This window comes from Solanum verrucosum, unplaced genomic scaffold, assembly GCF_900185275.1.
Source record: "Solanum verrucosum unplaced genomic scaffold, falcon-dt-bn FXZP01000280.1, whole genome shotgun sequence".
In the NCBI taxonomy this organism is placed as follows: domain Eukaryota; kingdom Viridiplantae; phylum Streptophyta; class Magnoliopsida; order Solanales; family Solanaceae; genus Solanum; species Solanum verrucosum.
In genome coordinates, this window is record NW_026019982.1 from 187,037 (window position 1) to 209,025 (window position 21,989).

General features: G+C 31.8%; 4 protein-coding genes across 5 annotated transcripts; 1 reads left to right on the forward strand and 3 right to left on the reverse strand.

Annotated features, from left to right (window-relative positions):
• Positions 1-1,127: 1,127 nt before the first annotated feature.
• On the reverse strand, positions 1,128-8,537 carry LOC125817662 (peroxidase P7-like). Its single transcript, XM_049497223.1, has 5 exons — positions 8,519-8,537; positions 5,421-5,464; positions 2,956-3,174; positions 2,427-2,618; positions 1,128-1,679 (listed from the first exon to the last, which is right to left on the reverse strand). Exons 1-5 carry the CDS (start codon positions 8,535-8,537, stop codon positions 1,128-1,130), a joined length of 1,026 nt encoding a protein of 341 aa, XP_049353180.1.
• Positions 8,538-11,056: 2,519 nt separating this feature from the next.
• LOC125817381 (probable serine/threonine-protein kinase PBL7) lies at positions 11,057-15,016 on the reverse strand. 2 transcript variants are annotated; one of them, XM_049496912.1, is made up of 6 exons: positions 14,709-15,016; positions 12,956-13,203; positions 12,452-12,587; positions 11,763-12,021; positions 11,482-11,614; positions 11,057-11,332 (listed from the first exon to the last, which is right to left on the reverse strand). In XM_049496912.1, exons 1-6 carry the CDS (start codon positions 14,863-14,865, stop codon positions 11,057-11,059), a joined length of 1,209 nt encoding a protein of 402 aa, XP_049352869.1. In that variant the 5' UTR covers positions 14,866-15,016. The 2 variants fall into 2 exon arrangements, with proteins under 2 accessions (XP_049352869.1, XP_049352870.1); XM_049496913.1 differs by having other exon boundaries at positions 11,254-11,395; positions 14,709-14,894.
• Positions 15,017-16,574: 1,558 nt separating this feature from the next.
• On the reverse strand, positions 16,575-17,438 carry LOC125817740 (DNA repair protein XRCC3 homolog). The gene has a single exon (XM_049497288.1). It carries the CDS (start codon positions 17,436-17,438, stop codon positions 16,575-16,577), a length of 864 nt encoding a protein of 287 aa, XP_049353245.1.
• Positions 17,439-18,396: 958 nt separating this feature from the next.
• On the forward strand, positions 18,397-21,354 carry LOC125817663 (phospholipase A1-IIdelta-like). Its single transcript, XM_049497224.1, has 3 exons — positions 18,397-19,404; positions 19,653-19,873; positions 21,129-21,354. The coding sequence occupies exons 1-3, from the start codon at positions 18,397-18,399 to the stop codon at positions 21,352-21,354; spliced, it is 1,455 nt and encodes a 484-aa protein (XP_049353181.1).
• Positions 21,355-21,989: the final 635 nt, after the last annotated feature.

The window sequence follows — 21,989 nt, forward strand, 5'->3', positions numbered from 1 at the left end:
TTTGTAATATTAAACTCAAGATATGCCATCATATTAAAATATTTTTTAATCTTATGATTTAAAACATATCAAGTAATTAAATTAAAAAATATTTTCAAAAAATCTTTTTTTTATAAACAAACTAAAAAAAAATGTAATACAAACGAATTGAAAGTAATATTAATAGTTTAGCATAGAATAAATTGAACTATTATTAATATCTTCCGCAGGTTACAGTCTATATCACAACGACTGACATTATTATAATTCATACAAACTATAGTTAATAATTAATACAACTAGCCGCTAGTAAACCAAGTCTAGACGACAATTTTATTAGACATAATATATAAATATGTTCTCTAACTTGATCACAGTTCATAATATTTATGCATTTCAATTTTGAATGAGCATAAGTATACACACGCGTCTTAAATGACAGGTAGAACGTCTTTACTTTTCAAAATTAAATAAATATAAATAAAAGTCTAATCTTAATATAACGAACAAATATAAGTGAAGGAAGAGAAACTCTATAAGTTCCTAATATATCAAGATTTAACAAACTGAAAACGTCCGTGATTTGTTTGTTTGATTTTGACTTGAAATTTAAATTTTGTAATATTAAACTCAAGATATGCCATCATATTAAAATATCTTTTAATCTTATGATTTAAAACATATCAGGTAATTAAATTAAAAAATATTTTCAATTTTTTTTTTTTTTTTATAAACAAACTAAAAAAAAATGTAATACAAACAAATTGAAAGTAATATTAATAGTTTAGCATAGAATAAATTGAACTATTATTAATATCTTCCGCAGGTTACAGTCCATATCACAACGACTGACATTATTATAATTCATACAAACTATAGTTAATAATTAATACAACTAGCCGCTAATAAACCAAGTCTAGACGACAATTTTATTAGACATAATATATAAATATAAATATGTTCTCTAACTTGATCACAATTAATAATATTTATGCATTTCAATTTTGAATAAGCACAAATATACACACGCGTCTTAAATGACAGGTAGAACGTCAAGTAGGAAACATGTGTTACTTGTACATACTCAAAATTAAAAAGCATATATATCAGATAATAATAATGTCAAGTTAAAGAATACGTTTATATCGTTAATTAATAGCCCTGCAGTTCCTTCTGATCTCACCATTATTTCCAGTAAGTGGGCTAATATTCCCCATTTTCACCATAGCAGATGCATAATCCCTTTTAAAAGCTTCACCATCGCTGCTATAACTCTTCACTAACGAATCCTGAGATCCGCCATTAAACAATTCCTGATCCGATTGAAGCAATCCACGCCGAGCCTCTAAGTTCTGATAATATTTATTATCGAATTGGCTTGGCGTTTGGATATCCAACGGGGCCAGATTTCCATCGCCGCCAGAAGCAGGGCACGTGGCCCTGAGTGTGGCGGCGAATCCCGAGTCGATGTTGGTGTCGTTGTTAACGCGGTTACGGAAACTGGCGCACCGGGCTTGGCCGATTGTGTGGCTGCCGGAGAGGGCGGTCATTTCGGCGGCGTTTAGGCCTTTGGCGGAGAACATGGAGATCAAAGTTGAAAGGGTGGAAGTTGGCATGGGGATTTGGGCGTTGGCGGAGCTTAGGCTTGCGGTTCTTGCGTCTCTTCGGCCCAATTGGACGGCCCATGATGGCCCTCCTAGCTATAGGAAAAAATTAGAACGCACTAATATGTATATAATGTATAAGTTATGTATATTTATAAATTCTCTCTACCGTGTTGTTTAATCTGACTTCAATTTTCACATGTGAATTGTGACCTTCAATTTTTGTTACACTTAAATTTATATAAAGTTGAACAAGCAGATATGTATATTATATATGACTTTCTACATGGTAATTCACATGAGATACACACATACTTAGTTGGTTGAACTATATACAATATTTTATGTTTAGGAATTAACTTACTCTATTCTATTTCATGGTACTTGATTTATGAAAGATTTTTTTTTTTTTTTAAAAATAGATAGTTTTGAATATGCTATTTTTTCGTTTCAATTTATTTAACGATGTTCAATTAGACCAAAAGTTCAAGAAAATAAATTGTTTGTAAATTAAGAATTATGATATTTTCTTGAGACAAATCGAAAGAAAGTATGCCATATAAAAAGATGGATGAAGTATGATACTTGTGTGGCTACCAAAACTTCTTATTAAGAATAAAATATAAGAACTTTAAAGTTAAATTATTTTCAAATATATGAATTTAATATTCTTTTTAGAACATAATATCTAAATTGAAACAAATAAAGTACGTGTATATATATATATATAAAATATTGATAGTGTAAATTAAAAAACTTTTACGCAGTTAAATAGTAATATTGACGATTAATATGAAACGAAGAATATTTTTGCACCAACGTAAGTATAATATGCATGTTTACCGACGCAACGCCTTCTTGGGCAGCAAGAGCAAGTATGTCTGCACAAGAGACAACATTAGGACAAGCAGCTTCAACTTGAGTTTTAATGGTGTCTATCACTTCAAATCCTCTTAAAGAGTTCATGCTTGGATTTGCATTCTTCTCTCCTGTAAATGATGATGTGTCATCCAGTAATATTGATGCATCACAGCCCTAATTAAAGTAACCATACAAAGAAAAAAAAAAAACAATGTTAGAACAATATACACACGTGCATTAATTCGAAATAACAAAAATTAGCCTAATTTATGATTTTTGATTTATAAGTCATAAGTCCATCCAAACAGGGGCGGACCCACCCTTGATCAAGGGGTGTCAAGCGACACTCCTTCATTGAAAAATTACATTGTATATACATGTCAAGTTTTAGTTTAATAAATATATATACAAATATTGACACATCTTGAAACAAGTTAAAGATTTAACCTATTGATTAAAACTTAACAGATAACTTATTACGACATACATTAAAATAGAGAGTTTAGCTTACATTAACAAAGCAATCATGAAAGAACAAGCGAACAACAGAGGCACCAAGTCTGGCCTCTCTATTCACAGCTTCTTTCATTGCGTCGCCAACAATTGTTTTTAGATTAGGGCACGACGACCCATAATAATTGGATGACAATTGGGCATTGCTAAAACAAACAAAACCAAATAAAACACACAAAAATGCCAAAATGAGGTTTTTAGTTAGGGATGCCATATGCTTAAATATGGATAATAACAATATTTCTTTTACTACTAAATGAGAATGTGAATTGTGATGAGAAGTAAGCATGCATGAGGCCCTTTATATACAAGTTTCTATTTCTATAAGGTACGTCAGCGAGTTAAGATTTTCGATTTAAAATTTGAAAAAGAAAATATACGAACTAGTTGAAGAGGATTCAACATCAAATATTGTATACATAAAAAATAATTTTAACCATATATAAATAATACTACTTCCGTTTAAAAAAGAATGGTCTAGTTCAATTTGAAATGAAATTTATAAGAAAATAAAGAAGATTTTTCAATCTTATGATCCTAAATTAAAGTTATGTCAGATATATCAAAATGTCTTTTAATCTTGTGATCTTAAATATGCCATGTGAAAATCTAAAATTAAAGTGTTGCCAAAAAAGAAAAAGAAATGAATCATTCTTTTATAAACGGACTAAGAAGAAAAATAAATCATTTTTATTAAAACAGAAAGATCTTAATAATTTTTCGCGAAATGATATTTGGATGAACTCCTAACCACAAGCTGGCTCTGAGTTGTGTGTATTGAGAAACACAAAATGCCAAATCTGCTTAACTTTAAATTTTATAATTTACTTTTTATAGTAAGTACGTACTAGTAGCTAGAGAGAAATTAAATAACATGTGTACAAATTAAAAGTCTAGTATATATTCAAACTTAGCTGCCGAAGCGCGTTAGCGTGATCTCAATAATACATTGTACACAGATATATTAAGGAACGTAACAAGGTTCTATTTTAACGTGATTTGAAATTAGATTGATTTGAAGTTTGGACACGTTTGATTTTTTAATTTGTCATAAACATAATTTTTTTTTTATTAATTGTGGAAATTATCATTTTTTTCCTAATGCTTATACAATTCTAAGTAGGCGTTTGGCCAGGGGAGTAGCTACCCTATAGTGAGGGTGTCCAATTGGACACCCTTCGTTGGAAAATAATACCGTATTTATAAGTAAAATGATACACGAAGTGATTAAATAACAAATTTTGGACACTCTTGTAATAAGGTGTTGTAACCCAATGATTCCCAAATGCTCTATGTGTTTGAATCTTACTTTGGACATGCAATTTCATGCTGATGGAATCTCATATTCTCCAAAATCATGATTTGGGAATTCCATATCATGATTTGAGATTTTTAAATACAAAAATTGTCTCACAAGTTTATATTTTGTTAAAAACAACCTCACATTTATATCTACTAACTATTTATTTCATAGTAAATAAAATTTATAATCACATCATTACTTTTTAGAATTTATTAATCTCACCAACATAAATTTTATTATTACTTTAAATTTGGTGAATATTAATGATAAAGTAGGAATTGATTTGGTAAATAAAAATAAGAACAGAGGGAGTAATACTTTTTTGGTATTTCATAATTAAAAATACTTCTCTTTCGGCTACATATGAAAATGTTTAAAGCAATTTAATATGACAAAATTAGTGATAATCACTACTTCAAATATGTTTGATTTTACCACGAAATTAATGCACTGAATATGTGTAATTGCACACAAGTGAAACAAGATGTGAAACATTATGATATCGACAGTTTGACACACAAGTGAAAATTTCATAGCTTGTACAATGTTACATAATTGTTTGCGAGAATATCAAAGGAGTGGTGAAATATTTATGGTCTATGAGCAGAGGCGGATCTAGGATTTGGAGGTCGTGGGTGCCACATCGTTCAAGTAAGATAAAAAGATTTGTTGCTTTAATTTTGGGTTACAATTTAGGTTATTGATCCTTTTTTTTATAAACAAATCAATCAAATATGCATGTTAGTAATATTTTCTTTTAGATATTCTGAGATTAGAAATAACTAAACAATTCAATTTTTATTTCCTTTTTGGAATTAAATTTCATATTCGCTGAAACTTTGAGGAAAAAATAATTTCATAATAAAATTTGAGTACAAACAATCTAATAGTATTAACTTAATCTATTCATATTCTATTTACTTTATGTATTGTTGGAGATATATAGTAGGGAATAAAAATTGCGGTTTTAGCCTAGTCATCTTCCTTAGCAAGAACGTCGGTGAAGATAGAAAGAACCTTTAAATTAAAAAAAAATTCTAATAATAATATTCATCATTTTTAAAACATATATATTTTTTAAAACTACTATTTAAATATATTCTTAATAATATTTATTTGACGTTCATAATTCAATACTCATTAATTGATAAAGAATAAACACGTAACACTCGTATCAAGAGATTAATAATTAGTGCAAGAGAAACTAAAAAAAAATTAAAAATTAATTGTGAAAATGAGTCAATTTGAATTAATAAAGAATAGTAAATAAATAAGAATGAATGGAGAAAAAAAAATTAAGTCCTTCACACAAAAGAAAAGAAGGAGCAGTCAAAAAATTAGGTGTTGCGAGGTTCGATACCGCATTGATTGTGTGGCAGGTAGTCTCCTTCGCCAATTGAATTGTTCAGCATTTCAATTACTGGATGGCAAAGTTAATAATATTGAATTAATATATATATATATATATATACAAGTTTTTTCTGAGATCACTAGGTGCCGTGGCACCCCCACCTGTCCACGTAGATTCACCCCTGTCTATAAGCATGAAAATATAGTTGCGAATGATATTGACCAACAAATGACTCAAAGTAACAATGTTGATTCGTCTTCTTGGTCATATGATTGAGAAATGCAAGTTCAATGTAAGGAGATTGTTCACTATGTGGGATGATCATATCAGAGACTAGTACACTACAATTTCTGTTCAATTTTTTTTATTGAATTAAAGTTAGATAAAACAACTACTTAAGTGGAGAACAAATAGATTTGTGATAATTTATTATGCGATTTTATATTTTTTTGGTAAGATTGAAGAAACAATTGGGGTTATTTTAATAGTTTTACAACTTATGGGATTCTTATGTTTACAACACAAAAATTTCATATCGCATGTCCAAATAAAACTTCAACTTCATCTCATGATTTCATATTATAATATCATATCATGTTTTGATATCGCATGGTCAAACGGGCCCTAAATATCAAATGATCACAAACCTCAATTCATAAAATAAGATTTCGAGAATATCATGAGATGCTACTAATAAATCGCATATATCTTCATCCTTCTTTTATAAATAAATGTTTATGATTACAAACTATTAAATACACATAATTTTATAAAGATTCACTAGTCAACAATAGTAACATAATTTTCATATAAACATTTCACATATGGTATTTGTGTACAAACAATCTCTTCACGTGAAGTATGCGTCTATTTTTTTTACAAAGTTTAGAATGGTGAGTTTTTTTTTTTATTTTTACAAAATATAAGAGGTTGGATGTAGGGAGTACGTAGAGATGTAGTGGGGTCGAAAAAGTATTGGGGAGAGGTGATCAACCATGGCATGGTGCAACTTCAAAACCGAAGACATGACTTTAAATATGTAGAAGTGGAGGTCGCCTATTAGGATAGAAGGTTAGTAGAGGTAGAGTATTGTCTTATGTTGTGAAGGTTTAGTGTATGTCATAGGACTAGTGATTACATTATTTTGTTGTTGTTATTGCTATTTTCTCTCTTATGCGTTCTCCATTGTTTTTTTCTTTTTTTCTTATCTGGATTTGATACGCTTAAGGTTAGAGTCTTGCGAAAACAACTTTTTTATCTCTACAAGGTAATGATAAGGTCTGTGCGCATAAATTTTACTCTTCCCAAATCTCAATTTATGAGATTTCATACTTTCATGTATGAATCATTATTTTTATTTTAAGTTTAGCTTAGAGCTCATATTTGAACTAAAATAATATTTGTACATCCAAATTCTTCTTTAAATTTTGAATTCACCTCTGTGACCGCATGTACCAACTATGTCTCTTGCATGCAAGAATAGATAAAAGAGGGACACCAAAAAAAAACTAGATAAGGTAGGGTCCCTTATATTTTGATTTCTATCTTTGGGAAAAATTACAAATTCAGAAAAGAGTAGGAAAATACATGCAAAAAATTACAAAAGTTATAGCTGGGTCTCATTTTCTTGTAATTAATGACATGACGTTTTATTCAAAATATTGCATTTCCCTTTTGATTTCTTCCAATATTCGTCACTTAATTTCACTATTTCAAAAAAAGTTGACATTATTGGGGGGAGTTAGCCGCCGGCACGCAGGTTCAACTGAACCTAATAAATTTTGTTCAAATAATATATTTATATTAATAACTTAATTATATAAAATTTAAAATTCAGTTATGATTACTTAAAATTATCATTATTATAAAATGCAGAACCTATTAGGTTGAAATCACAAGTGAGTTTGGCTAATTTCATCTACAAGTGACTAAGTTGTTAACTTATATAGCTAGCTAGCAAATACTCAAGTCTAACTAATTAACTATAGTTTATTTTCGATTTGTTAACTATTGCGGTTTATAGTATTATTTATGTAGTTTCTATATATGTGAAAATAATTCAAAACAATGAAGAATCTATATTTGAATTTATACCGAACATTTAATAGTTTGACCCTCGTACTTCGAATCAAGCCACATAATTTGAAATAAATAAAATATTCTTAAGCGAAAAGAGGTCTCTATACTAGTTACTAACTATACATCGACAGAGAAAAAAAATATTTACAATATTAGATCATTTTAAAAAATAAGTTTAGGTACTATAGTTAACTATATTTAATAGTATTAATCCGGTTACCTATAATAAATGATAAATAACATGTTATGATAAATTGAATTAAAAAGTTTCTTATACTATCAACACATATAACTTAAATCTGACGCGATATTATTGGAAAATGCAACATAATTAGGCAGTTGGATTTCCATGCATTAAAAAAATAGAGAGATCTTATTGAACTTGTTGGTTCCCACCTAGCTAGCTAAAAGCACCTGGTCCAGCTCGGTAGGGGCTAGAGAGCTCTGTGAAAAATTATATTATTTATATATGGTTGATATTTTAAAAAAAAAATATGTATAACTAACGTTGAACTCTTTTGATTTCTTTATATGTTTACTTTTATATTAATTTTGACATGAAAATTTTGACTCCACTTCCGATACTTATATTTTGACAAACTCATGAACACAACCTTTTGTTATTTAGGGACTTATTTATATAAAGTATAGTTGGACCAAGTCTATTTTCATTTTATTTGAATAAGCAAATTGGATATGTTCATAGTGTTAACAAACTTTTACCTGCTCAAAACATTTTCATACAAATTCAATTGTAAAGATATATTATTACATCATTTTTGTGAAAGAAATCATAACAGCTAGATGTTTCTTTGTAGTTTCTGAGACTCACTTTATTTGACGCCATTAATTATATTATTTACATAGTCATTTGATTATGGTTTTTTCAAATATTTTTCAACTTATTTATTTGGAATATGTTGGAACTAAGTTATCATGTTTTTTTTTTTAATAAAATAAATAAATTTCGAACTGATCAAAATCTTAAGAAAATGAGTGAAGTGGGCTCAAACAGAGTCGGATTTAGAATTTAAATATTATGATTTATGAATTCAAATTCAGGATTTTGCAACAACATATTTGATGTTTGAGAATCACTTACATGAATAATAATTTCATGGAATATGTGTGGGGAAAAGTTAGCATGTGTTAGGCTAAAATAATTCAAAGAGGAAAAGTTAGCATGTGAATCGATTTCTCTTAACGTGACACAAATTATCAATGATGTTTGAGAATCACTTACATGAATAATAATTTCTAAATTATTTTTAAAATAGGGAAAAGGGTCAAAAATGCCCTTAAATTATGTGAAAGGAACAAAAATGCTCTTCGTTTATAGTTTGACTCAAAAATGCCCTTACCGTCAATACTTTGGTCCAAAAATGCCCTTGCAGTCAATACTTTGGTCCAGAAATCCCCCTATGGTTACAAAATGGGTCAAAAATACCCTTTTTCCGAATAAATATATTATTTTTTTCTATTTAAACACATCTCCTTCCTAATTAAAATATTATTAAAGAACATGTTTTCTTTCTTCTAAAATCACTTTAACAAATAAAAATGTAGGAAATATTTTTTTTCTTCTTAATCTCATTTTATCAATTAAAATAGAATACATCATGTACCCTTTCGACAAATAATATATGTCATATATATAAATCATAGTATATCCATCATTAATTGATATTTATATAACGATAAAAAATAATTATAATAAAATAAGAAATATTTTTATTTTTTATTTTTTTCTTAATTGAAGTAAGATAAACATTTGCTATTTTTTAAAAAAAAATTATTATGAAAAGAATGTGTTAAAAAGAAAATAATAATATATTTATTTGGAAAATGAACATTTTTGACCCATTAAATAACAATAAAGACATTTTTTGACCAAAATATTGACAGTAAGGGCATTTTTGTTCTTTTCATATAGTTTAAGGGCATTTTTGACCCTTTTCCCTTTAAAATATATGATTTCTTTCGATCTATTCAAGTCTTTACGAGCATAATATCCCATACGGCAATATCTATGCTAGTAGGAAAAAGGGTCTGATATACTGCTCAACTTTGTCATTTAGAGCTAATATACCCCTCGTTATAAAAATGATTCATATAAACCCCTACTTTTATATAAATGACTCACATATACCATTTTCCTCTAACGGATGTGAAAAAATTAATTTTAGTATAATTTTTTTAATTATTTTTAAAAAAATATAATCCCATATGGGTATATTTAATCCTCCTCTAACATATATTATTATTTTTTAACTTTTTTTTGTTTCAATGACTAATTTAGATTTATTATTTTGATGGTCAAATTTTTTTAAGTTTTGCTAATATTCTTGTAAAATTTATTATAGATGACCCAATTTTTTTCTTCAAATACAAAAATCAAATTACAATATATCCGAAAAAATAGTTTTAAATTATAATATTGCCGAAAAAAATAGTTTTTTCTTTACACTAAGGAATGAAAGAAAAAATAAAATAAGAATAAGAAACTCAAATAATTATAATCAAAAAGTCAAAAAATAATTTATGTCCGAAAAAATTAAAATATACCTTGAAATTATCTAGAAAAATCATATATACCCCTAAATAATGTTTTTAAGAAATCAAAAGTCAAAAATATAAATTTAAACTAATTTTTTCACTTCCATTAAATGAAGGGTATATGTGAGCTCATTTTATGACGGTAGGGATATATGTGAACCGATTGTATAACGATAAGAGTATATATGAACCACTTTTATAACGAAGAACATATCATCTCTAAATGACAAAATTGAGGGATATATCAAGCCCTTTTCCCATGCTAGTAAAAAACAACAAACTAGCAAGTGCCCAATAAATTAGTAAGAACAATAAAATTGGAATCTTTACCCGATTTAATTCGGGGAGCCCAGTAGCAGGAGCGGATCCAACATATGTAGGTTCACAAAACATAGTGGCGTTAGCTCAAACTTGAGTAAATATCTATAGACTATAAATATTTGACCGCAAACACATTTACTATCATACAGTAACTTCAAATCATTGTAGAGATCATAAACTTCAAATCTTGAATCTACTTTTAACCAAGAATACTCAAATACAATCCCCATACTAGATGGGAACTTTGACATGTTACATACAGAGAAACTGTTTTCTAATATACTAATAGTTCCTCCACCTAGTTTAGCATGAGAAAATATTACATCAGCTGGCTTGCTCCATCAAATTTTGTTAGATTAAAGTTACTCAATGAAAGGGTTCCATAAGCTAGATAAGTCCAAAGACAAACTAAGTGGCTATTAGTTATAGAAGTTGGACTAGAATTAAGGATCAAGAGATATGATATGCCCGTTTCGCTTGAAAAAAGTCTTAAGCCTTAGGAGATTGTGTAGCATGGGAGGAGGGGGACTGTGTGGCGTGAAAGCTAGATGAGCTACCCGGCTTCACAGTTGGTCGTGGTTGTTTCACTAGTGGAACCAACGACTGAACAACGTCTGCCATCAGTGGCCTGTAATCAGCCTCGGGTTGTACACACATTGCAGCAATAGCAGCAACTTGAATAACTTCTTTCATTGAATACTGACCCTCCAGCACTGGATCCATTATCTCTACGACTTTTTCCCTATCAGTGAGACGGGGCAATGCCTAACAGACAAATGGGAATAGGAAGAGGTCAGCTAGAGTAATGTTTCAATTCACTAGCGCGGCCTGAGGGGCATTAGACGGATGAATGAACATGGGATATATTATCTGAAATGTAGGATAGTATGCTTAAAATAATTATGAGAACCTACCCAAGAAACAAGAACGCCTTCGCCAGGAGACCTCTTCATATCAACTGGAACTCTCCCTGTCAACAACTCTAGGAGGACAACCCCATAACTGTAAACATCTGATTTGGTGGTCAAGTGTCCTGTTAATGCATATCTGCGATGGTTCAATGGAAGAAATCGACATTGATACGTTAAAATCTCACATAAAAAGGTACTGGTAAGTTAAGAGAAGACAACATCTCAATGATTACGCATGGAACTGCTATAATCTAACATAATTCAGCTAAATGAAGGGTTCTTACTCTGGAGCAACATATCCCTGTGTTCCCAAAACTCGAGTAGAGACATGTCCACCAGCTTTATCAGATCCAAGCTTGGCCAATCCAAAGTCAGAAACTTTGGCATGGAAATTTTTGTCCAGAAGAATGTTGCTACTTTTGAGGTCTCTATGTATAACTGGGGGATCGACATGCTCATGTAGATATTCCAAACCTTTAGCAGCCTCCAAAGCTATTCTTAACCGGGTCTTCCAGTCCAACTTCGGACAAAAATTATTGGAACCTACAGATTGAAGAGTAACACTTTCATCAATAATTTGAAAAGGAAAACTTGAAACAATGTGAAAAGAAGGTATAAGAATAGGGACGGGCCATTTGGCACAACTTGGAACAGTAAACGGTAAGCAGGAATTTCACATGCCAGTAGAATTTCAGGAAAAGACGTCCTTTGCTTCAATTGGAGTTGGTATTAACATACAATTTAGCGTGTGGTTTTCTACACTTGAGAAAATAATCTCAATTACCTATGAGGACACCATAAATAATCACTCAATCATGCGTATGGCAAACTTCGATATGTCTAAGAATGTCATTTGATGTGGATATCCATTTATCACTGCCATACCTATGAAGTATTTTTTCCACATTGGCTTTTCAAGGAGAGAGGACAGGCTGCTACTAGATTCCAAAAAATGCCCAAAACCATAACATACCTTTGATTGGATACAAGTGCTCCTGTAAACCACCATTTGCCATGAACTCATAAACAAGCAATTTATGGCTGCTTTCTGAACAATAGCCAATCAATGACAGCAAATACGGTGAGCGCAAGCGGCATAGCAACTCCACCTGATATTTGATAACAGCAATCATTCACCAAAGTAAAGGAGAGGCAATAAAACAACATGTAAAAGAATAATCAGAGTCCTTTAACTCTTCTTGGAGTTTCAAAAAGGGTTTAACTGAAACTCTGTACTTTGTAACTGTTTGACTCACGGGTTGAAAATAGTTAGAAAATCATATAACATTGGAAAAGCTATGTTGAGATTGTGCAACTTGTGTTTGTTTGATTCATAATCGAGCAATTTGCTTTATATTAGATTACATCGTAACGTGAAATCTTTTGAAGATCAGGACATTTGTGTATTTGTTTTCTTGCTAATGACGACAATATCACATCTTCTTTTGGATTATATTGAATTTATATTTGCAATTACCTCCACTTTGAATTCTTCCTCCCCCTGTTTTCCAGCCTGATCCATCAGCTTAATTGCAACCTTCCTCCCATCTTGAAGTACTCCTCTATACACTGACCCGAAAGCACCATTTCCAATCACATTAGATTTTCCAAATCCACCAGTTGCTGAATGCAGCTGCTTAAATGTGAAAACCTGAAGTCCCTTCTCTGCAATAACTTTCAGATTGGAGAAACTATTGCCCTTGTCCACACAAGTACTCTCCGTATCTGGACGGAGTAACAAAAATGTATCAAGACTTTAGCTTTCCCAAAACATGAACTGACAAAGAAAAACACAATGTGAAGGTGTAAAATTGTGCCTTAGGAAGCAATTCCTATGCAACACAAGCCAAACAGTTTGAGCTAGTTTTATAAACAACTAATAGAGCACAGTGTCGAGGGTGACAAACTTGTGCATTAAGAGCATTTCCTCAGTATAACAAGCTGGAAGATCAGTGCTAATTTTATCTACAACTACTAAAGCATAGTGAGCAGGGTGTAAATTTGTGCATTAGGAAGCATTTTCTCAGTATAACAAGCAGGAAGATTAGTGCTAATTCTATTAACAACTACTAAAGCACAGTGAGCAGGGTAATAATTTGTGCAGTAGGAAGCATTTTCTCAGTAAAACAAGCAGGAAGATTAGTGCTAATCTATTAACAACTACTTAAGCACAGTGAGAAGGGTAATAATTTGTGCATTAGGAAGCACTTTCTAAGTATAACAAGCAGGAAGATTAGGTCTATTTCTTTAAAAACTACTAAAGCACAGTGAGCAGGGTGATAATTTGTGCATTAGCAAGCATTTTCTCAGTATAACAAGCCGGAGGATTAGTGCTAATTCTATAAACAACTACTAAAGCACAATAAGCAGGGTGTAAATTTGAGCATTAGGAAGCATCTTCTCAGTAAAACAAGTAAGACAATAGTGCTAATCTTATCAACTACAATTAAGGCTCAATTCCAAACTAGTCAAGGTCAGTTAGAAAAATCTTCTCCGTTAAGTTGAGGAAACTTAATCTGCTTCTAGTCATTAAGGCATTTCACTCAGAATTTCAACAAATTGTAACCAACATTACATCTTTTCCATTTGTCACAATGACAATGTATGTTTCTTCTTTCTTTTCCTAAAATAGAAAAAACTGACCCCCACCCCTCCCTCCTCTTTTTTCTTTCCCCCCCTTAACTCAGTGCAATCCTCTTTCAACCCAAATCTTCATAAAGATCAAAACTTTCTGCAATACGTTCAAGAACCCCATAGCCACAACTCAAAAATATGTAATGCAGTCTTTTCCATTTGTCACAATGACAATGTGTGTCTTCTTTTCTTTTCCTAAAAAGGGAAAAACTAACCCCCTCCCCCACCCCTTAGCTTAGTGCAATCCCCTTTCAACCCATATCTTCATAAAGATCAAAATTTTCTGCAATACATTCAAGAACCCCAAAGCCACAACTCAAAAACCATGTATGCAATCCTTTCCATTTGTCACAATGACATTGTGCGTTTCTTCTTTTCTTTTTCTACAATAGAAAAAACTGACCCCCACCCCATACCCCTCCCTCCCCTTTCTTCTTTCCCTTTTAGCTCAGTGCAATCCCCTCTTGACCCATATAAACATAAAGATCAAAACTTTCTGCAATATTCAAGAACCCCCAAAGCCACAACTCAAAAAATGTACCTAATTCTTGAAATACTTGTAACCAACATACAAAAATTGTAAAGACAATACTTACAAGTGCGGTTCTTGAGACGCTTAGCCACTTTGTTACAGATATAACAATAGTAACTAAAGGCAACAAATAAAGAAGCAATAGCAAGAGAAGCAAAGACCAGTATAGTAACTGCAATGGCCCTTTCTTTTTTATGGTACTCCTCATTTTCAGCTTCCATTGGTGCACAAAATGTTACTACTCACAAAAAATGAAAACACCCAAAGAGGGGGTTATAGAGAAGCCATTGGAGAGAGATGTTTAACTACTCTATTACTCCTGTGATGTTGACAAGACTACTTGGGACTGAGTCACAAAACAGTCTTTTCTTTCTTCTCTCTCTCCTCTCTGATTTCTGATTTCTCCCAGGTGTGCATTTGTCTTCTTTTGTGCTATGCGCGCGGGAAACAGTGTACAAAAAAGGCACAATTAATTATCTTCTTGCTTATAAGTCCCTAGCCTCATTGTGGCTATAGAAAAGAATGTTTGTCTTTATTATACTACTAAGAAAAAGGAAATAAGTTGTCAAAATTATCGAAATCTTTTTCGAGTTTTATATCTCAATTATTTATTTTCAAGGGTTGAGCTAGCAACGGTCAACTTCTTTTGGTGAAAAAATATATTATTTATATATGATTTAAATTACCTTTTACATATATATAATAGAAGTTGGATTCTTTTTCGCTTGAATACCTAACAAAATCTTGGCTCTTCCGCTAGTTAGAATAAGTATTTTTTTCCTAATTTGATTATTCTTTAATTCTAATATTTCATATGACATATTTAAGATCATATAATTTAAAAAATATTTTGATATATTATACATACTTTTAGTTGATCAATGAATTCAAAAATCATTTTTGTTTTAATTAAATTTTGTGTCTAATCAAACTAAGATAAACAGATTGAAATAGAATGAGTAATTAAAGAGTGATTATGAAGTTGTAAATGGTTTAGAGTTAAGACCTCTAAAGGCAACACGAAGGCCCCATGGATTATAGAAGCTGGACACATTAACCCTTCGATTAGTTTTATTAACCTTTCTAATTCACTTTAGTTTTATTAGCTTTGTTTGTGTTTTCACAATCATTACATCACTTAATTATGTCCCAGTCACGAGTTAATCGATGTTTAGTGTACGAAATATTTATATCAATCCATTTAAAGTATGATTATTAAGTTTTTTGGAAAAAAAGAAGAGTTTGTTTAGATATGATTGTCACTAGCTAGATCCTTGAGTCATTGTCTTTCGTTTGGTAGCAACATATTTGTTTAGACCCATTTATTTGAATTCCTAGTTTTTTTTTATCATGCTTTCTTGAGATTGTTGTGATATTATTAATCATCAAACAATGATATTATTTCATTGCACAAAACTCGTTTTGTTATCATTTAATTATGTGTCTTTTCGCGAGTTTTTGAAATTACAATTCGTGCTAAATTTTGGCCCCCATTTACGTGCATCTCACATATATTGGATCAAAAATAGGTGTATTTGTTGCAAATACACTATATCTAAGCGGATTCTATCTCGGTATCCCAAATACATGTAATTGAGATATATTCACTCCCTCTGGCTTGCTTTCCTTTTATCTCGCTCGTTTTTCTCCTTTCTCGCTTGCCACTCTCTATATTTGTAGTATTTAAATTGAAATCTAATATGAATTATTAATTAGTGAGATAATACGTAACTATTTCAAACTATATTGAGAATTAATACATAGGGTATGAATATTAATGTAATTAGATAGTTTTTCCTATAAACATTGTGAAATTTTGAAAAACAAAAAAGCTAAAAGGCAGCAAAGTAGCAATGGCAAGAGAGGCAAAGATCAGCTCTTTTTGCTGTTAAATAGATAATATGTACATAGTTTGTACAAGCCTACGTTTTCATCTTTCTAAACCAAAAATCTTTTCTCCAGTAATAACAAACTCACAGTAAGAATCAGGAAGATGAGGAGCAAATGCAACGTGTATAAATCTCCGAGTTTGTGTACTAAAGCAATCGTCTCCATTTACCGCTCGAGCAATTCTCTCTTCTTGCCTGGACAAGAACAATCTTGTATTAACACAATTTGCCCATGACAAGCCCAATGCAGCACATACTTTTCTCTCAGATGTATACAAACAAGTTGAATTCCCAATCCTTAACCCATCAGAATCATTCATTACATCAACAACTTGGTTAATCACCACTACAGCCAGCCCAAACCGTCTAGCTTGCTCCTTCAATTTGCTCGAAATCCTGAAAAACAACCCCGATCTCTGTTTAAGATCACGTGGGTTGTTTTCAAATTCGAATCGGAACAAAGCCGCGATGGAGTCGATCACAATTAGCTTGATTGGGGGAGAAGAAGGTGAGTCGCGACGGGAGGATAATAATGAGTCTAGTTGGGACAATACGTCGAACAGGTGGTGAGCAGAGTGAAGAGGGTGGGTTAGGATCTGATCTAAGGGGTTGTGGAGAGTGGGAAAAGAGGAGGAGAGTTGGTGAAGTCGGCGGACGGGGAAGGGTGATTCGGAGTAGAGGTATATGGAGGAACCGGAGAGACCGCCGAGTGAAGTGGGGAGTTGAGCGGAGAGGAGAAGCTGGAGGGAGATTTGGGTCTTGCCGCATCCACTTTCGGCGACTAATTCGGTTATGGAATTGCAAGGAATGCCGCCGCCGAGAAAGCGGTCGAGAACTGGGCAGCCGGCGGTGCATTTTTGGGTGTGGGTGGGGCTAAGGCGCTGAAGGAGATCCTCTGGTTTCATCAAATGCGATTTGGAGAGGACAATTAAATGTGGATTTTTGAAAATATAGGGAAGGCGCCAATTTGGTGATGCCTTGCTTCTAGTGGAAGTATTAGAAGGTTGTTTTCGGTAAATACTCTACTTGAGTAACACACATCATAAGTCATAACAATAGGGAAAATATAAGATAACATTCAAAAAATAAGGAGCAATAATAATAACCAAATAATATGATAATCGAAACACATAATATTACGAGGAGTAACAAAAATTGAAGGATGGACAAAGTACAAGAAAAATGTTGCTACTACTAGTATGAAGGGGGAAATGGATATAGAGCACCAAACTACCACCAAGCTTATCTCATCAGAAAGCAAGATGTTGCTCAACTACCTACTAACCTTCTGATCTAGTTTATGATCATAACCTTCTTTCTATGGTCAGGTGCGTCATGACTTGTCTAATCACTTTTCTTCAATACTTTTTTATCCTACATCTACCTCTCTTTAACTCCACCACAAGCAATCTCCATTACCTTCTCAATCAATGAGACATTTGCACAACTCGTATTCGTATGTCCAAATCATCATAATCTCCCTTCCTCATTGTTCCCACAGAGGAGGCAACTTCCACTCTTGTCCCATATTGTATCTTCATTCTTAATAGTTTTACGAGGAATGTTTCCTTCTGAATGGAGACTTATACAACACACATTTGGATTAATAAAGCTTGAATGCCGGATGAGAAAAAAAGAGAGTATATACTATAGCAGGAGCAATCTCCCGTTCCCAACCATACATTCACACCATTTTGGTCCAATCATTTTCTATTTTAATCATATGTTATATGAACTCCATTAATTTAAATTATCAAAGACAATTACAGAGTAGGTTCCCTGTCCAATCATCTAACAAAATCCCATTCTGATAGTGGAAAAAGTATAAAGATTAGTCATAACTACTTTCTTCTTTTACACAAAATGGGGACAGAACCAACATGGCATGAATTACTAGGAAGCAACAACTGGGAAGGTCTTCTTGAACCATTACATCTCAATCTCCGGCGACTCATACTCCGGTGCGGCGACTTCTGTCAAGCAACTTACGACGCCTTCAACAATGATGAATACTCCATGTACTGTGGCAGTAGTCGATACGGCAAAAGTTCATTTTTCCACAAAGTCATGTTCAAATCCGCCTCAGATTACCAAATCGTCAGCTTCCTTTACGCCACTGCTCGTGTTGGTGCCCATAAAGCCCTTTTCCTCCACTCTCTTTCTCGTGAATCATGGGATCGTGAATCCAATTGGATCGGGTATATAGCTGTAACCAACGACGAAATGAGCGAACAACTGGGTCGTCGGGAAATCTACATAGCGTTTCGTGGAACAACGAGGAATTACGAATGGGTCAATGTTCTTAGTGCTCTACCCGAATCAGCTGAACCTCTACTCGATCCCCAATCGCTGAATAAATCTGACCCAGATGGCGATAATGGCGGAAGTAACAGTAATGATGACGAAAATGCCCCTAGAGTAATGAATGGATGGTTGAAGATCTACATATCCAGTGACCCAAAATCACCATTTACGAGATTAAGTGCTAGAGCACAGCTTCAAACAATGATTGAAGATCTAAGAGATCGGTATAAAGACGAGAATCTGAGTATAACTTTTACTGGGCACAGTTTAGGTGCAAGTTTATCAATTTTAGCAGCTTTTGATCTTGTTGAAAATGGGGTTACTGATATTCCGGTATCCGCCATTATTTTCGGTAGTCCACAGGTAGGAAACAGAGCATTCAACGACAAGCTGAAAGAATTCCCAAATCTGAAAATCCTCCATGTTAAGAACAAAATTGATGTGATAACTCTTTATCCAAGTTCTTTATTAGGGTATGTTAATTCAGGGATTGAGCTAGTGATCGACACCAGAAAATCGCCAAGTTTGAAGGACTCAAAAAATCCAAGTGACTGGCATAATTTGCAGGTAAGAAAATGAGCGAGTTGAATTGAATCTGAACAAAGTCAAAATGAACTGTGTTGATATATAAGTCGTTATTGATTCACTTAAAAGTTACATTATTGAAATGTTGTTCGTAGATCAATTTGAGCTACATATCAACTCAGATTCTAAATGGTTTTAACTAAACAAGTCAAAAGAGGTTGAGCTAAAAATGACCCGTTCAAACTTGAACAAATTAAATTATATTTTCATGAGCTAATTTTGTTTTGTAGGCGATGTTGCATATAATAGCTGGTTGGAATGGGGAAAATGGAGAATTTGAGATGAAAGTGAAGAGAAGTTTGGCTTTAGTGAACAAATCAAGTTCAATATTGAAAGATGAGATATTGATTCCAGGATCATGGTGGGTTGAAAAGAATAAAGGAGTTGTTCTTGATGCAGATGAAGAATGGATTCTTGCACCACCATTAGATGAGGACATTCCAATCCCTGAGTATTTACTTTTTTTTTCCTCTCAAAATAGAATTGTTTATTTATCTTGTTTATTCGGAATTGACTTGATAATTTGTTTAGCCAATTTTTTATTTTTTTATTTTAGAAAAGGGATTTTTAATATAAAAAGAGTTTATTTTAGAGAGTTGACGCGTTGGGAAAAAAATATTTAGCTCTTTTTTTTAGATTTTAAAGTTAAAATTTAAAAAAATGGATTTAAAACCTAATTTGAGTCGATTTTTGAAAACTTGGAAGTATTTTGAAATAAAAAGCAAGTGTCCTTTGTTTTAGAGGTATTTATTTTTTATTTTAAAAAAAAGATTTAATAACAATAGGTTGACAATTATTTAAAAACAATATTCTTTGCTAAAGACTTTAAGTTGCTAGATTCCTAATGGTTGATCATGATAGGATGCCCACTTAAGTAATTAATTAATGAATTTAAGTTATATACATCGATAATATAATTACTTTTTTTATATCGTCAGTATAACTAAGGGGTCGTTTGATAGAGTGTATAAGAATAATGCAAAATATAGTGCATTAGTTATGCAACTATTATTTCTTATACATTATTTGGTTTAATGTATTAGAAATAACAAATCTTGCATAATTACTATTAAAGAATATATGTTTACAAAAATACCCTTCACACTTTATTTATTTGTACACTTCCTTTGCAACAAAGTTCTTTGCTAAAACATCAAAAAAAAATTCTTTGCTAAAACATCATTAACTCTTCATCTTTCTTTTTTTTAAAAATAAATAGTATTAAATAGTTGTACTATTGCGTCAAAATTTTTTTGTGAAAGTTGGCAAATAATTTTTTTTATCAAATTTATTGTCACAATATTAAATTTTTTTTGATTACATTATATTGAAATTAGATTTTAAAAAAAGATACTTAAAAGGCTATAAAGTCTATTAAGACACCAACAAATTAAAAGACACTGAAAATCAAATCAAGATAAAAACAAAACTTATAACAACAAAGAAAATGAAAAAGGCTTTAAGGGTAGTTTTGTAATTATTTGATATAATGCAGGTGTTGAAATGCAATGTATTACTAATACCTAGAATTCCTTGGTATTAGTAATACACAACTTAATACACAATAGAGTGTAATACATGAAAAAGTGTATCAAACAAGGTACTACTAATACACACACCTAATGCATGCATTATATTTCCTAATACACTCTACCAAGCGACCCCTAACTGATCTAAATTATTATTTTTTTAAATTATGATGCTAGGGTTTATTCACTGGAAAATGAAGCCATAAGTAAATTACTGGAAGATGGAATAACACAAATTCATGAAGATGGAATTGAGGAAGAGGAGTACAGGCACATTGCTATTCTGAAAGAGAGTCGTTTACTCATCCACAGAACAAAAGCAGTATTAAAACAGAGTTATAAAGAAGGGCATTTTCTGTTTAGACAGTTTGGCAAACATGGAGAAACAAGTAGACATGGCTAGAAAGGGCGGATTCGAGGTATCGAGTGGGGGTTCTAAGAACTCAATAATTTTCGTTCAAATTCTATATTTATATTGAGAATTCATTAATTACTATATATAAGAAATTAATAGTTGGAACCCTTAGTAAAAGGAGATGTTGGTATAGTGGCAAAGATGGAATTGACTCCCCTCGAGTCATACCAACAATTTTTTGTCTAATTATTGAAAATATGCCCACTCAAAATTCTGAATCGGTCTCTGATTAATTAGAACTGATTCATTTAATTATGTGTTTTACGGCTTTCATACTAAAAAAGAAAGAGAGTTTATTTGTTATCAAAAGAAGTGCATAATTGATTCTCTATCAATTTGATTTACGAAGCATGTTCGTGGATAATTTAAAGGATAAAAATACAACCCTAAATTAAAACTTCATCACACTAGGTACGCTACACTTCGACACTAGAGATGGACTCAACATTTTATATTTTCTAGATAGAAGTTCCTAAATCGTGTAAAATGATAGTAGTACCAAAGATTACACTTTCCATTAAAATTGTCTATAAAAAATTCATGTGGTCAGAAATTCATACAAATACAAAAGACTTTCAATTTCGGGATAAGTTATCCCATCATGTATATGAGATAACTTATCC

Bases quoted from the DNA above. Each gene is read 5' to 3' on its own strand.
- LOC125817662 (XM_049497223.1), bottom strand. The intron at 3,175-5,420 runs GTTTATTCTTTA...TCCATATTTAAG, and splicing joins TCTTGATACGAGTGTTACGT to CATATGGCATCCCTAACTAA. The intron at 2,619-2,955 runs GTAAGCTAAACT...TACTTTAATTAG, and splicing joins TTCATGATTGCTTTGTTAAT to GGCTGTGATGCATCAATATT.
- LOC125817381 (XM_049496912.1), bottom strand. From the start codon at position 14,865: ATGGAAGCTGAAAATGAGGAGTACCATAAAAAAGAAAGGGCCATTGCA. The intron at 13,204-14,708 runs GTAAGTATTGTC...TACTCCGTCCAG, and splicing joins GCGTCTCAAGAACCGCACTT to ATACGGAGAGTACTTGTGTG. The intron at 12,588-12,955 runs GTAATTGCAAAT...ATCAAATATCAG, and splicing joins AGGAAGAATTCAAAGTGGAG to GTGGAGTTGCTATGCCGCTT.
- LOC125817740 (XM_049497288.1), bottom strand. From the start codon at position 17,438: ATGAAACCAGAGGATCTCCTTCAGCGCCTTAGCCCCACCCACACCCAA.
- LOC125817663 (XM_049497224.1), top strand. From the start codon at position 18,397: ATGGGGACAGAACCAACATGGCATGAATTACTAGGAAGCAACAACTGG. The intron at 19,405-19,652 runs GTAAGAAAATGA...TTTGTTTTGTAG, and splicing joins GTGACTGGCATAATTTGCAG to GCGATGTTGCATATAATAGC. The intron at 19,874-21,128 runs GTATTTACTTTT...TTATGATGCTAG, and splicing joins GAGGACATTCCAATCCCTGA to GGTTTATTCACTGGAAAATG.